At 44.2% G+C, this 16,514-nt stretch overlaps 1 protein-coding gene across 1 annotated transcript; it reads right to left on the bottom strand.

Moving 5' to 3' along the window:
- Positions 1–426: 426 nt before the first annotated feature.
- Positions 427–16,084, bottom strand: HSP90AB1 (heat shock protein 90 alpha family class B member 1). Its single transcript, XM_048483187.1, has 12 exons — positions 15,940–16,084; positions 13,658–13,804; positions 11,122–11,328; positions 9,332–9,491; positions 8,154–8,287; positions 7,039–7,350; positions 5,968–6,133; positions 5,599–5,789; positions 5,008–5,155; positions 2,263–2,531; positions 1,698–2,031; positions 427–670 (listed from the first exon to the last, which is right to left on the bottom strand). The coding sequence occupies exons 2-12, from the start codon at positions 13,802–13,804 to the stop codon at positions 561–563; spliced, it is 2,178 nt and encodes a 725-aa protein (XP_048339144.1). The 5' UTR covers positions 15,940–16,084; the 3' UTR covers positions 427–560.
- Between the last annotated feature and the right edge of the window lie 430 nt (positions 16,085–16,514).

The raw sequence follows: 16,514 nt of genomic DNA on the forward strand, positions 1-16,514 counted from the left end.
CACGTGCAGTGGCTGCAAAGCTCCCCTTTGATCATAAGGACACTGCTGCCAGAAACAAACAACACACCAAGGTATCACTTCATTGTAAACCACATTCTTTGTTATTTTAATTCCTGTAAAACAAAAACCAAATACAAACAGCCACCAAGACTACAAGTCCCTGCTCTCTGGATACAAAGGGCGGTAGGTAGCAAGAGCTGGATGCAAGGAGCTAACTCACTGCTCTGGGACTGGGAAGGACATTTGCTCTGTTCACTTCAGCTTGCAGGAGGGGGGAGAGAGATGGATGCTGGGGACTCTAGCCAAAAATGGGATAAACCCACCATGGTGGAAAAACCCACAGCCAATGTGCCAGCCCCTTTCCCCCTGCTTCTGAGTAAGCAGAAAGACAAGCCAGATGGCAGTGGGAGGTCTCTTGCCATGCTGGCTACTGATGATAAGGGAAGTAAGGAGAAACTGCATCGAGGTGCGCCCTCAGCACGGCAGGAGCCAGGCCTCCCTGAGCAAGGAGACAATACAGGGGAGGATGGGGCAGGACAGAAGGAAGAACAGCATTCCCTTTAATCCACTTCCTCCATGCGAGATGCATCTTCATCTCCTTCCAGTGGAGGGAGCTCTTCAGAGATGGCAGCACTGGGCTCTTCGGCAGCCACTTCGTCTTCATCAATACCTATGGTTGAAAGGATTGAGTACAGGCATAGTTCAGATTAGAAACAATCTCAGTAGCCGTGTGTGTGTTGTAGTAACTGAACAAAAAGTGAGTAGGCCATTGGCCTAATTAAATACTCTTTGGGCACAGAGTGGTAAGCTGAAGTATGCAGTCAAGACTGCTACACCCCTGGGTTAGATCCCTATGGACGCATGTTTCAGGTAGCCAGCTTAAGGTTGACTCCGCCTTCTATCCTTCCAAGGTTGGTAAAATGAGTACCCAGCTGGGAGGGAGGTAATGGGGGAGGTAAAAGTGTAGGCGACTGGGGAAGGCAATGGCAAGCTACCTCATAAACGTAGTCTGCCTAATGAACATTGTGATGTGACGGTTGTTCCATGGATCAGAAATGACCCAGTGCTTGCACAGGGGATTATCTTTAAAGGGCAGTACAAGATTCTTAACAGTCCTCACAGCAGCTACCTGTTCAGTAGATTAGTATTAGCCTCAAACTGCAGAAAGAGTGCCAAAATGTAATAGTGGATTGAACAAATGTACTGAATTGAGGGCAATTTGAAACCAACAACTTCCTGGCTCACTACAATAGTTTTTAAAATTTTGCCAGCCAATAATAAGATTACAGTCCCTGGACATTTGAAGACTTAACATCAGTTACTCTTTGCATCAGAGGGTGGGTATGGTAGAACGACATCTTCAGAGCAAGATGGGGGAGAAACTCAACCCAGAATTCTGCCTCTACTGATTGAGACGCAAGCATTTTGCACCCTTCTGCAAGCAGCTAACACCCCAAGTAGATTTTTTTTCTTCCCCCAATCCTCCTAGCCATGAAATCAGTGCCAGAAGAAGAGAGCTATGATTTCTCAAAGGACAGGGCTTTCCGCCTGTGGGCTAGTATAATACAAGGGAGAGCTGGCTCTATGCACCAGGTACTGAACATATCAGGTCCAACCACAAAGACTGGAAAACACTTAATTAGCAAGATCCTCTCTCTTTAGTGAAGAAGAAAGCAGGATCATACCCTGAAACTCACCTAGCCCCAGCTTGATCATCCTGTATATACGATTTGAGTGAGTCTGTGGATCCTCCAGGGAGAAGCCAGAAGAAAGCAGAGCTGTCTCAAAGAGAAGCACCACCAGGTCCTTGACAGCCTTGTCATTCTTGTCTGCCTCAGCCTTCTGCCGCAAGGTCTCTACAATGGGGTGGTCAGGATTGATCTCCAGGTGCTTCTTGGCCATCATGTAGCCCATGGTGGAGTTGTCTCGCAAAGCCTGGGCCTTCATGATACGCTCCATATTGGCTGTCCAGCCATAGGTGCTGGTGACAATACAGCAAGGGGAAGAGACCAGCCGGTTTGAAACAGTTACCTAGAGAAACATCACAAAAGGATTTTTAATGCAAGTGCGTGGGGTAAGAGTACAGGTATGTAACCTGACCTGGATGGCGTGGGATAGCCCAATCTCATCAGGTCGCAGAAGCTAAGCAGGGTGGGAGACCATCAAGGAAAGTCTAAGGTTGCTGTAAAGAGTCAGCTAATGGCCAACCACCTCCGTTTGTCTCTTGCTTTATAAACACCAGAGGGTCACATAGTGACTCACCTTCTCAACCTTCTTCTCTAAGATTTCCTTCATAAGTTTGCAAAGGTTCTCAAACTTGGCTTTGCTCTCCTCCATCTTCTTCTTCTCATCTTCATCTTCTGGTAGTTCCAGTCCTTCTTTGGTGACAGATACCAGGGTCTTTCCATCAAACTCTTTAAGCTGCTGCACGCTATATTCGTCAATGGGCTCTGTCATGTACACCACCTCAAACCCACGTTTCCTCACTCGCTCCACAAAGGCAGAGTTGGCCACCTGTTCTTTGCTCTCACCTGCACAATTAAGAGGTAGCATTTATTTATTTAGGCAGGACTGGATCTAATTTTGAAGGGGGCAAAAGTACAAAATGAGCCTCCATGTATACATATTTTTAAATATATACTTACACATTCAACAATGCTTTTAAATTATAAAATACTGTAAAAGTATAATTATTCATTAATAGTTTATAGAGGTCAACATAATTTATCTATGTTTGAATATTTCCTCAACCCCTATGCACATATTAAAACCCAACCCAATGAGAAAGTTTTTCAACCAAAGCATTCCTGAACATTTTTTAAAATATAGCACACATAATTTTGACATGGGAAAAGCCAAACACACTCACAGTCCTGCACAGCCCATGAAAAGCTTTATCTGGCAGTTATGCTGCTAGAAACTAACATGACTAAACTGAAGCTACTGCACTTTAGTCTCTGGAAAAGACAATAATGCTAAGAAATGTTGAAGACAGATGAGATGGATTGACTGAATAAAGGCAGCCATGGCCTCAGTGAGCATGACCTGAGCAAGGCTGTTAAGAAGAGGATATTTTGGAGGTCTGATCTCAAGGAATTGGAAGGTCCTGCACGTGGAAGAGCAAACGGTGCCTCAGCCAGAAGGAGATGAGCAAGACCAAGGAAGATTACCTGAGGGTCTCCCACTGCATAGGACTTGACATCTTTGAACATCTTCACAGGAACCTTTAGCTTTCCCTCCTCTTTGCTCACCATAGTCATGCATAACTAACAGTGGCAGTTACTGCCTTACCACAGGTTCCCTCTGACACCCCTATGAGATCAGAGTCTCCCTCTCCCTTCCTCCCCCGCCCCCCCAATTATCCCTGCAACTTCTTAGCAGAAGCCTAATCCAGGGAACGGGGCATACATCCTGCAGAACAAGTCATCTCTGCTGGGCATTTGAGTATAATCAGGGGAAGGGGGATCATACCCCAACATAAGTGATCTCTTCAGTGCAACTGAGCCTTCCCCATCTACTGTCCCCCCCCCCCCCCACCATCCAGGGCACTTGTCAACTCCCCTAGATCTGGCTCTGCTTGTCTGTTGGACCTGCTCAATGCTGCTCACAATGAACAAAAATCAAGCCCAACATCCAGCCATTCTGTCATTAGACATAGTTAACCTATCAAAAATGCTCAGGTCTCACTGACAGGAATACTCAAGACTGCTAAAGTACAGGTTTCAGCCCTTAAATTTGGTACACACTTATAATTAGTCTTATGGTTTACAAAATAGGTACCATTGCATAGCAAAAAAAAAACCTTTCAATGAGCCTGTTCAAAGCACATGATAACCATATGATCATCACTGAAGTCAGAAACAGTAGAAAAAAAATCTTTAACTCCAGTACTGAATACCCAGTGAAGGAGTACTCTATATCTGCCTCTGAGAAGAGGTATACCAGGATATGGTGGATTCCACAGTGTTAGGGCTTTGGTTGTTCCTGCCAAGGTGCTTTACCCTGTATCTATCTAAGATGGAATCCTAAGCAGGACCTAATCTACAAATCATTGCTCAAGTGACTGTGATTTTTCAACTAATCTGGAAAACAATACATTCATACATTTCTCCTGCAAAACAGTACTTGACAAAGTTTCCCTATAAAGGGTTAAGGCTGAAATGTGGTACTTGTGACCCAAAACATGCTAATTACCAGAAAGGTTTGAAAAATGAAATAGCTGTAAATGTCTTACAAAGTACTGGGCAAGGAAGGAGCAAATTCTCAAATAATTACAGTCCTTCCAAGATCACCCAGACTGATAAAATTTGACATTCATTTGATCTGGTCACTGATTACTAACACAGCCACAAACGGAGATGCTTTTGTACCTGACATGCAGAACTTGGAGCACTGTTTCTGCTTTGTAGGGCAGACCAGTATTTGATTTCATAACAGGACAAGCAAACTACAGTTGTGGGTAGGATGTCTGGAACAAGCACAGGCTTGAAGAATGAGAGCTTCGTTTACTAGTATTCACATAAATGTCTGCATAAATTAGGTGGATAAAGCTATAGAAGAGATCTGAAGAGTGTTTCAAATTGATCCTGAACTTGTAAAATGTGGATGAAGATGCAAAAGTTTGGAACGGGAGAAGGAACAGCAGAGATGTAGGATGGAGACAGAAAAGCCTAAAAAGTGTTTCAGTTTTTTTAATATTCAGTGGAAATTGCTTATTTTCAGCTTTGATCTCTTAAAACACCCTGCTTGGTTTCCCTCTCTCTGCTAAGCAGTTTAGGAACTGAATCAAGGATCATGCTGGTTAAGCTGGAAACTATCTGTTGAGGGAATCTGATAAAAACACGCACAGCTTCTAGGAAAGACCCTGTATCAACTGAACAGAAATGCATGACAGGAATAAATTTCGGATCCCCAGCTCCTAAAGCAAATAAGCTTCCAGCTCAAAACAGTCCCTTCATGAGGCAACAGGATTTGATAGTCCTGTCCTATCAAGGAAGATTCAATCACCTGTAATGTAGTAGATGCTCTTCTGGTTGTCCTTCATACGGGATACATACTCTGACAGGGAGGTCATCTCATCGCCAGAGTGGGATGTGTGGTAGCGCAATAACTCTGAAAGGCACTTCCTGTTAGTCGAGTCCTCATGAATCCCCAGCTGAGAACAAAGGAATTTTGATATGTATCTACCTGGATTTATAGACTGTCCTGTTTCCAAGGTTCTAAGAAGATTAACATCAGCCATAATGAAAACAACCACAATACTCTTAGTCCCAAAGAGTTCACTTATAATTTTTTTCAAAGAAAGCATCGTGCCTTAATATAACAACTTATGCCAAGAGCCTATGAAAAGACCCACTTCCTTATGAAGGAACTGCAATTTTGTTTTATAATCCCCACCACAACCTGACAGGACTTTGCTTAAACTCTATCCCTTGAAATAAGATGGCTGGGTCCCATTAACTTGCTCATTCCCATACTTTTCTGGGCTGAATGCTGTAGCGTGCAGGTTTTCTAACTTTTCATGATCCTGAACTCTTTTTCTGAAGATAAATTATGGTTGTTTGGGTTTTGAAAAAGGCAGGAGAGCGCAGCTCTTACCTTGAGGTTTTTGGAGAAGGCCTCATAGAACTTTTTGTAGTTCTCTTTGTCCTCTGCCAACTCAGAGAAAAGCTCTAGGCATTTCTTGACAATGTTTTTGCGAATCACTTTGAGAATCTTGCTCTGCTGCAGCATCTCACGGGAGATGTTCAGGGGAAGGTCCTCTGAATCCACAACACCTCGGATGAAATCTACATTAAAATATTAAAATGCACAAACACGTTAATTCAGAAATGTATGTCACTATGACAGCTGATGAAATCTGATGGCATATTCACGCTCCATATTTTTAACAATTGCAAAGGAACTTTCCATGTGGAAGGGGTGGGGAGAAATTACAATCTAACTGGATATGGACAAGATGCTTACTCAGATACTCTGGGATGAGTTCATCACAGCTGTCCATAATGAAGACTCGCCGAACGTAGAGCTTGATGTTATTCTTTTTCTTCTTGTTTTCAAAGAGGTCAAATGGGGCCCGGCGGGGGACAAAAAGCAGTGCCCGAAATTCCAACTGTCCCTCTACGGAGAAGTGCTGTGGAGTTTGAAAACACAATTAGCGAGCAACTGGCAGCCTTCGACAGGCCTATTCCTTTAGGATCTGCTAGGAAAGTTACCATACAAAGATTTCGGACAAGGCTGGAAGAATATTCATGGCTGAACTTTTAAGAGAAGGAAATTCCAGAGCCTATGCTGGGATTTCTCTGAACCATACTAGGGATGCAACATCACTGTCCATTATTTTAAAACAGCAAAATTAAAAAAAAACCTCCACAAACACTGGTTTTCTCATTAGTGCTTAACAAGAGGCATCTGCCCAGTTTTGAGGCATAGAATAGGGTGAAGTTGTCAGATCAAGAGGGACCAAGCCTTACACCAAGGATAGAATATGGCAAACCAAGCAATTTTTATTATTTCCACTTTCAAAGCACCTTTCTCCTCTACCCCAGCCCCTTTATAACTTTACATAGTCCGCTTCAGGTCTAGTAATTAGCAAACTGGAAGTGCTAAGCAGAGGTAATGCAAATCATTTCCCTTTTAACCACAACAGCTCCCCATATGATCTAGTCATGCAGTGCTTAATCAGAACCTAAAAATACTGTAAAATATACCCTGATGTTCTTCGGGGGGTGGGGGGAGAAGATGCACCTGTCTCCTGTTCACCAGGAAGCTAGTGTTTGGCACAGTGGGCTTCTCTGGGTATCCATTTAACAACCCTTAAAAAGTCCAGCAGTACAAGCTGGGGGACCATATATTACAGCAGGTTGTCACAAGCAGGCACACTTGTACCCTGAAATGTATCATTCAACTACTTATCATTAAGAATTCTGCTTCTCCTTAGCAAAAACTGCTGCCAACTTCACCCCTCTGCCATTTCTATGGATCTTAAGAGGCCAAGCTGATACTGTGGAATGGTCTCCAGCACAGACTGAACCTCACCTTGACAGCCAGGTGGTCTTCCCAATCATTAGTGAGGCTCTTGTAGAACTCGCCATACTCCTCCTGGGTGATGTCATCAGGGTTTCGGGTCCAGATGGGCTTGGTCTTGTTCAGTTCCTCCTGATCGATGTACTTCTCCTTGATCTTCTTAGTCTTCTTCTTGCTCTTGCTGCCTTCTTCCTCCTCGTCTGAACCTACATCTTCAATCTTGGGCTTCTCCTCATCCTTGGGGGCAGCCTCCTCATCCTCCTTCTCAGCTTTTTCTTCCTCTGCCTCATCATCGCTGATCTCTTTCTCACGCTCCTTCTCCAGCTACAAGAAGGGAAAGCTGTTACTGCCTGTTTCTGGGCAACAATGAACTCAGTGACACAAATCACCTGTGTTGAGCCATATTCTCCCATCTCACTCACTGTCCCACATGCTCATCTTCACGGACTTGTATGAACACACACACATTCTTCCCTTTGGACAACATGGCCATTCTGTTCTTTGTTCTATATAAGTAGCCTATTGTGAGGGTCAACCAAACACTTTATGCAGGAGCACAGCAGAATCACCAGAACCTCAGCAGAAGTTGACTGAAGAGAGCAACAGCCAGAGCAATGGATCCCTAAGATGTGCCTTATTTTTGGATTGGTACTTTTGACACAAAGGAGTCTCCCATTGTTCAATTAAACTGATTTCTCATGACATCATTGGGAAATTGCTTTGTTAAAAAAGCAGCCTGGGTGTCTTACCAGGTAGCAGCGTAAAAGATTAAGCTTCTGTTAACACACCTGCTAACAGTAGAAAAGACAGACACCAGAAATCTTAACATTCTAAAACCAAAAGGACTACCTAACAAAAATCTGGTATTTAATGGAATCTTTTTTCATCTTAAACGATAGGCGTGAATGTATGTGGAAAATGATGATTTATCAATATTCCTCCATATGAGGACAAGAACAGAGAAGTACTAGAAGAGGAAACATAAGTGAAATAAGCCCTCAGGGCTCAGGAGTCATGTACAGTCTGGTTTCTAACAGAGTCTGAAATGGTTATCATAGTGTATCTAAAGAAGGAGCTGTGGGGATTAATGTCATCCGTAGCTGGAACAACTCCTCTTGCATACATACATAGAGGGTGATGGGGTAGCCAATGAACTGGGAGTGCTTCTTCACCACTTCCTTGACACGCCGTTCCTCTAGGTACTCGGTCTGATCGTCCTTCAGGTATAAGATCACCTTGGTGCCTCGGCCAATGGGCTCACCTGAAATACAGAGCAAGAGAAAGTAGCTATTCCAGCTGAAAACACTGCACATCACCGATTACGAACTCTGAATAAAGCCAGGATTGCTAGTCTAGAGCAGTGGTTCTCAACCTTTCTAATGCCGCGACCCTTTAATACAGTTCCTAATATTGTGGTGACCCCCAACCCGAATATTTGTCCATTTTACAGATGGAGAACACTGATGAAGAGTCTTAGGCGACCCCTGTGAAAGGGTCATTTGACCCCCAAAGGGGTTGCAACCCACAGGTTGAGAACCATTGGTCTAGGGTTTATATCTGGTGGACATCTCACATCAGTACAAGTCAGAGCTTTATTTTCAGTCTTCCACACTAGCTCTCTATTTATATAGTGACTCTTCCTGCTAGGCTTCAAGAAGCAATGTTCATCCAGTGCTCACTATGGCTGAGAGAAGCTTTCGGCTCAAGTGAACCTTTATATTAAATCAACCAGAGTCAAGGATGTCACTTGACAACTTCATCAGTATTTCTGGATGATACAAAGACACAGAATCCCAACAGGGATGACAGGAGTCCTTTCCATTTAGTGCAGGAGCTGGGGGCAGTGTATGCTAGCATGATATGCTTGATATCTCAGCCTCTGCCATCTGAATACTTCTTGAAAAGGCTTCCAGGAATGGAAAGGAGGTGGGTGTTCTGCTCACTGGTTACTCCCTGACCTGAAGTTATATGTTGAAATGGGGATTACTATTGTTCTTAAACGTTGGTAGCTCCACCTAGCTATGCACAGGACTGCCAACTTTCCCTACTACTTCTGACCTGGGGCAATTATCCATATAGTAGATTTATTAACCACTTTTCAACTCCTAAAAGCTTTTGCAAAAGAGAGAGAGAGGGAGAGAGAAAGAGAAGAAAACATTAACCCCAGTTAACATGACTACTTTGAATGACTCATATGGAATGGCTGAGTGTTTTACAGCCAGGAAGCCCTGCCTAAGAACCAGGGCCCAACAGCATTCTCCTTGGATAGTGGAGGACAGCAGGTGGCATTGGAGGTGTCACATACCGTGATCAGCTCTAACTGTGAAAGAGCCCCCTGCAGAGGACTCCCAAACATACTGCTCATCATCGTTGTGCTTGGTGATGACAACAACCTTCTCAGCCACAAGATAAGCAGAGTAAAAGCCAACTCCGAACTGCCCAATCATGGATATGTCCGCACCAGCCTGCAAAAAGAAGATGTAAGATGTGTAGGAAGGATGACAAGTCACCTCATATATTACCACTGGAGTGCAAATACAGAAGATTTCCAAATGGTCAGGAGGGGATGTTCCACTAGCAAGGAGGAAATAAAACAACACGTGGCAACAGGAATGGAATAATATACAGGACACTTTTTTCAGGTCTTGTCACTTTTGTAATAACACTGCAAAAGAATACAGAATTCAGCATACTAAAATGTATCCATTTTTATTTTTCCCAAAGAAAGCAAATATCTAGTGTTCAAATGTATGAAGAGCTAGATTCCAGTCCTGTAGCATCTTAGAGACCAACCAAGTTTGCTGAGGTACAAGCTTTCAAAGCTCCCTTTGTCAGATACCTCATGAAGGCAGCCTTGACTCTCAAAAGATTACACTATGACAATCTTGTAGGTCTCTAAGGTGCTACAAGATTCAAATCTAGCTCTTCTACTGAGACCAACAATGGCTACCCTCTGAAGACTACAAAGGTGCTCTTCAAAGTGTGAGACAAAGCCTGGCTCATATGAAGGCTTAGCATTATTTCCAGAATGACCTTATTTTTCACAGAATCCAGTGAGGGTCTTTGTAAAGCACAACACTTATGGAAATTACTCAATCTAGAGCAACAGTGGCATAGTGGTTAAAAGTAGGTGTACTCTAATCTGGAGGAACCGGGTTTGATTCCCCGCTCTGCCGCTTGAGCTGTGGAGGCTTATCTGGGGAATTCAGATTAGCCTGTGCACTCCCACACACGCCAGCTGGGTGACCTTGGGCTAGTCACAGTTCTTCTGAGCTCTCTCAGCCCCAACTACCTCACATGGTGTTTGTTGTGAGGGGGGGAAGGGCAAGGAGTTTGTAGGCCCCGTTGAGTCTCCTTACAGGAGAGAAAGGGGGGATATAAATCCAACTATTCTTCTTCTTCTTGGGTTTCCAACACACCATACTGCAAAAGAACTAGTGTGTAACTAGAACCTGGGACACCCAGGTTTAAATCTCTATCTGGCCATTAAACTTACTGGGTGTCTTTAGGATAATCCCTCTGTCTTCAAGAATCTTATGAGGATAAAATGGAGACAGAGAAAGCCACAGATACCACCTTGAGTATCTTGCAGGAAAGATGTGATAAAAATGTACTAGACAAAAAGTAAAGACCTGCAGGAAGCTACTGGGTTGGTTATTTCAGGGAAATGTGAAATTCAGGAATGCCTCTCCTACATAGATTGCTTGGCTCACTGTGCCATTCTGCCACTAGACCAACATCTGGCATTTTTACATCCTCACTTTCTGTTTCCACTGCCTGCCTTTTGTAGTCCTCCTTCCCTCAGGTCCATATTTCTATGCCCACTGCCTTTTGCTTTGCTTCAAACATCAAGTCACTCACACTTTCTCCTCATCATTGGTATTCCTGTGTCCCTAGGCACTCCTGCCCCCTCCTGCCCGTGGCATAAACAGATCCTCTTCAGGATTATCAAAGAGATCCATCTGCACAAAACTTTGTGTGGCTGTCAAAGTTTAGCCTTTGATTATAACAAGATGCTACATTAGGTGCGGTATTTTGATAACACAAACCAGGTAACTCTGAGAAGAGTCCCAACTTTGGATGCTGGATGCTCACCTGCAGGGCTTCCATGAAGGCTTTAGTGCCAGACTTGGCAATGGTGCCCAGATTGTTGATAAGATCTGCCTTTGTCATTCCAATGCCAGTGTCGATCAGAGTAAGGGTACGGTCATGGGGATTGGGAATGATGTCTATCTTCAGCTCCTTGCCACTTTCCAACTTTGAAGGGTCTGTCAGGCTCTCATAGCGGATCTTGTCCAATGCCTGAAAGGCAGAAAAAAAAACAGATAAGTGAAGGATTCTCTACCTAGTTCTCATTTCAGGGGAATGTATTATTTCTTCAGAAAGATTCCTAAGGCAACAAAAACAGTTCAGCAAGAAATGACATCTTAGAACATTACAAAACAGCAAGACTTGCAAAGGAAGACTTCAGTGTTCACACAGACAGCAATGTGTCTGCGCTAGAGTTTTGTGTGGACTTTCCTCCATCAGGCACCATTTTCTCTGCTACACCACCAAAAAGCTTTTAAAGAAATCAGTTCTTGCAAGACTGCTACACCCATCTTTTGCCATGATTGACTAGCTCCCAAATGCCCCACAACAAAAAGGGCTAGACTTCACAAATGAAACCTGAGAATTCAAAGGAACCAGTAAATCATGGTAATACATCATTACAATGTTATTTTGTTTTAACAAAACAGAAATTATCAATCCTTTTTAAAAACCTAAAGAAAGCCCTCCAGTGGTGGAGAGGAAAATGGCAGCTACTAGAGTTGAGGCAAGGAAAATGGTGTCATTGCGGCTGGGAAGCTTCCAAAATTTGCACTTTCCAGTCCAGGAGGCTTGCTAGTATGGCTGGACTGCATCCAAGATCACATCAAACCAGATTTGAGAAAGAATATATCAACAACAGTGGAAGTGGACAATAAGAGGACCACATCATACTGATGGCCTCTGCCCCCAAATGCTGAAGTTTGGAAGCTGAGACAAAGAAAAACCTCTGGCCATATGTGGCCTTAAAAAAAGTGGTATTGCAGACTAAGAAAATGCAGAAATTACCAACCAAAATGGCCCAAGATTTGAAGGCAGGCTTAAATAATTTGGATGCTATTAATACAGGAAAAATCAACAAATCTAATTCTCAACACAGACTAGTCTGTGTATATTTAAATCCAGTTGCTAGAGCCATGAACAGACGAAGTGGATCTTTCTGCAAACCTGAGAAAAGGTCTAAGTTTGCTGAAAAATTTGAAATCTACAAAAAAATTAACCCCCCCTTCACATGCACAGAATAGAAGCAGTGCCTGAACCTTTAAGAAAGGAATGCCCTGAGATCTCAACGGTTGTCATGGGGGTTCCTAGACAACCATAGCAACATTGCCAGACTGCAAACTTTGGTTTCCTTCACTAAAAGGCAGGACAAGTCAGCAAGGCCGTTTCCAGGGGTACAATAGCTTCCCTGTCCATTCTTATTCTCCTTCCTGCCCTGAAGAGGACTCATCAGGGTCAAACTTAGCAGAAACTACCAGGCAATGTGCTACCATGAAATTTGCACAACTCACCCAGGTGTGATGGTGCCTACAACTTGATGCCACACAACTTGACTGGGCCCAGTGGCAGTCTCCACGCAGCTTTGCTCAACATGGCAACACTCAACAGTGGCCACCACACAACTCAACTGAGCAACCTGCTATCACATTACTTGTGCAATTTGATTAGATTTTCTTGAGGAGAGGCTGCCATGGGGAGAGGAAGGAAGGTTAGCTGAGGGCCAGTATAGTGCAGGGGTTAGAATGTCATAGGCTGAGGTTCAAATTCCCACTCTGCCACAGAAGCTCCCTGAGTGACCTTGGCTGCATCATTCCCACAGCATGCTTATGAGGACACGATGGAGAACAAGAGCTGCTTAGGATCCTCATTAGGGAGAAAGCTGGAGTTTTAAATGAGATAAATAAATAATCAAAGCTGAAAACTTGGGATGGCAGATAAAAGAATGTCTGAATGGGGAATATAGAGATAAAAAAGCAGAGAAAGGATAATAGGGGCTGCCAAGAGGAAAGAAGAAATAGTGTGATGAAGGGGATACAGAGAAGAGTTTGGATTTATACCCCCCTTTCTCTTGTATAAGGAGACTCAAAGGGGCTTACAAACTCCCTTCTCTTCCTCTCTCTACAACAGACACCATGTGAGCTAAGTGGGGATAAGAACTGTGAACTGTGACTAGCCCAAGGTCACCCAGCAGGCTTTGTATGTAGGATCAGGGGAACAAATCCAGCTCACCGGATAAGAGTTCGCCACTCATCTCTCCATCTGCTCTTAACCACTACACCACGCTAACTTGAATCAGCAGGATTTCCCTGAAGTTCCTAATGAAAGGTCCCATTGGTGTAACAGGTTTCCTTGTTTAATCTAAACAAGATGGAGATCTTCCTTGAGGACTGAATATCCCAGTGGGGGATGGAAAATGAGGGCTCAGTCCCTGTTATTTTTAGTGCAGCTACTTTTGCAAGGCAGTTGTCATTCAGCTAGGATGCTTTCTGCAGTCATATCCCTCCCTCTTCCCCAGAATACTCCCCCCACCTCTACAACTCACATCAGAGGCATTGGAAATTATCTCCCGCAGAAAGATTTCCTTGTTGGAGTAGAATGTGTTGATAATCAGGGACATGAGCTGGGCAATCTCTGCCTGGAAGGCAAAAGTTTCCACCTCCTCTTCGCCATGCTGGATTTCTTCAGGCATCTAGAAGACAATTCAAGATGTTAATCCTGTTCTAGCTCCTCTGGACTAATACATCAGTAACAGCACTTTGCACTTAGTCCATTCTAAATAGGTCCCCTTCAGTTGCAATTAAGTTTGCAGAAACAACAGGCAGGTACAGACACCAGACCCTTCCAACCATGAACCAAATAGCTTCTGGAGGAGCATAAGGCTGCTTCCACAAGGCAACAGTTTTCTGTATAGCTCTCATTGCTGCTGCAAAACCAAAGGGATTTGCTGTGGTAACCAAGCACCCACTCAACGGTTTTCTCTGTACTTCCTTGCCTCAGCACCTTGTGTTTGCCATTCCTCCCCCAGGAGTCTTTTTAAATGGCAAAATCTGTACTGCCTTGACATTATAACACTACAGCAATACAAGAAATTATTAGTTTAAAAATAAGCCATTTGGATGATGCAAATGAACCAGCTCCAGGTTAAACCCCAGACCAAAGCAAAACCTCTTGTGTGAAAGCAGTCTTAATTAGATGAGGGAAAAAAGGGTGGGGTACAAGAGTTCGCTCTTCCCACAGCACCCCTCATCTGCCCTGGGGGAGAAGCAGGAAGAGTTGTGGATGTCCTGTAGCATAATATACTGTATTGATCTTCATAACAGCCTAAAAGATACCTATGTTATGGACAAAAGTTAAGATCTGGGCCAACTACCTTCAGGTCCACAGCTCAGGCACTAACACAACTCTGTGTTACATAATGGATGCTGGCTGAGACTGGCTTAGACACACAGTGGAACAGAGATGGCAAAGTGTTGCAGCACTTGTTAGGTTGGACTGTGTTATTTCAAAGGTGAGGGTGGTTCCACATTCTCAATAATCCTCTGTAAGTGGAAAATCAGCTAAACACACGATTGGTTGGGATGCAAACCTGCTACTTGATGTGCTATTTTTTTAAATAAAATTTTTGTCCTATAGCATAGGGGGAATAAAATGTTATATATGCCCCTACACTCACACCATGGAAACATACTGGGTGACCTTGTGCCAGTTACACCCTCTCAACCTCGACCCTGGCAAATATTTGGATGGGAGACCTCCAAGGAAAACCAGAGGCATGATGTGAAGGCAGGCAATGGCAAACCACTCTAAACATCTATTTCCTTGAAAACCCCACCGGGATCACCATAAGTCAGATGTGACTCAACAGCCAAAAAGAAAGTCTGACGTGGTACCAACACTTGTGCTGATGGTGTAGACCAGCTCTGATAAAACAGGAGGGCCTGAATTTCAGGCTGCCTAACGAGTATCTGGATTCACAAGGTGTCTTAGAGCAAATCTTGATGCTGCGTTTTATCATAAGGATACACAAAACCAAGGCTGTGGAACGTTGTATCAACACAGCATGGCGCTCGTTTTGTGACACCAATGGTATTTTAACCTTATTACATCGAAGGCCTATGGTAACTGCAGACTAAGTTAAGTTTAAAAGGAAAATGACCAAAAGAATTGGGCACTTTTATAACAAATTAAAGCTTTAACTATTAACATCTAAAATAAAAGTCACTGCTTTGAAGTAGCCATTTTTCAGGAACAAAGAAATAATCTTGAAAACGACAATGTCGAAACTCTGCCCTCCCAGAGGCAGCCTTATTGTTAAACAGCCACTCGATCCATGTTGGAGCACAAAGCTCGTCCCAGTCTGCTACAGGAGGAAATCTAGCAGCAGGCCTGGGCGCGAGGAGGAAGAGCCATGCATCTCCGAGGAATGAAAGACGCCACAGAACAAAGTGGCCAATTCTTGGTCGCACACGCGGAAGCGACGAAGCACATTTGCACGTGCGCTGCGCCCGGCATCAGGCCCGACTAGGCCGACATCCGCATTCACCCAAAGCACCAGCCTACGTAAACATCTAAACCCCGACGCTTAAGATCAGGCTTCGGCGCCAATCTTTGGAAGACCTCAACGCAAAGGGCCCACCGGACCGAGAATTTGGGTTTTTTTCGGGTCTCCCCCCCCTCCCCGCGCGACCCATGCGGGGCACATGGCAACGGGTGGCAAGTGCTCCCCTTCTCCCTCCCTTGGCTATTGCCACCCAGTGACGCCTGGGCAGTTCAAGGGCGCGCCCTTTGCCCAAGCCGCCTCCCTTATTGCAACATTCCACTTACTTTGATCGACAGCGGGAGATCGGCCTGGAGCACGGCCTGGTCTTTGCAGCAGAGATCACGGCACAGTCAGGAGAGGATCTGAGATCACCTCTTCCAGCCTTTTATAGCGGCAGAGGCCGACTCTCTCCATTCATCCTCTCGCTTCCTCCGCCTTAAAAGGGTCGGGTGTTCCAACGAGCTAGCTGTACTATTATGTCTCAACGTCAGGTGAGATTCCCCCCCCCCCCCTCCATCCCCGGACCTTTATATCCCCGTTCTTAGTTCTTTCATTGCTTTCTTGAAACTCATCGTTTGTCATTCATCGGTTCACAACCAGCATTATCTCTATAACGGTGATGACGATTTTAGCAACATGAATCGCCCTTGGAAAAAAGCTTATTCCCGATCTACAACTACAGGCTGGCTGATTATTTGAGAAAAACGCAATTATTTGTAACATAGCATTCCTAGGCCAGGTGTTACAGAAAGAGATCACGTTCAGAAGGTAGTACTAGATGGATTGTCGTTGCATAAGTGAACATTAGAAGTACATAATTACCAATTTCAACATTGTCAAAGGTTTTCACTGCCGGAAT

Source organism: Sphaerodactylus townsendi, linkage group LG01 (assembly GCF_021028975.2).
Source record: "Sphaerodactylus townsendi isolate TG3544 linkage group LG01, MPM_Stown_v2.3, whole genome shotgun sequence".
In the NCBI taxonomy this organism is placed as follows: domain Eukaryota; kingdom Metazoa; phylum Chordata; class Lepidosauria; order Squamata; family Sphaerodactylidae; genus Sphaerodactylus; species Sphaerodactylus townsendi.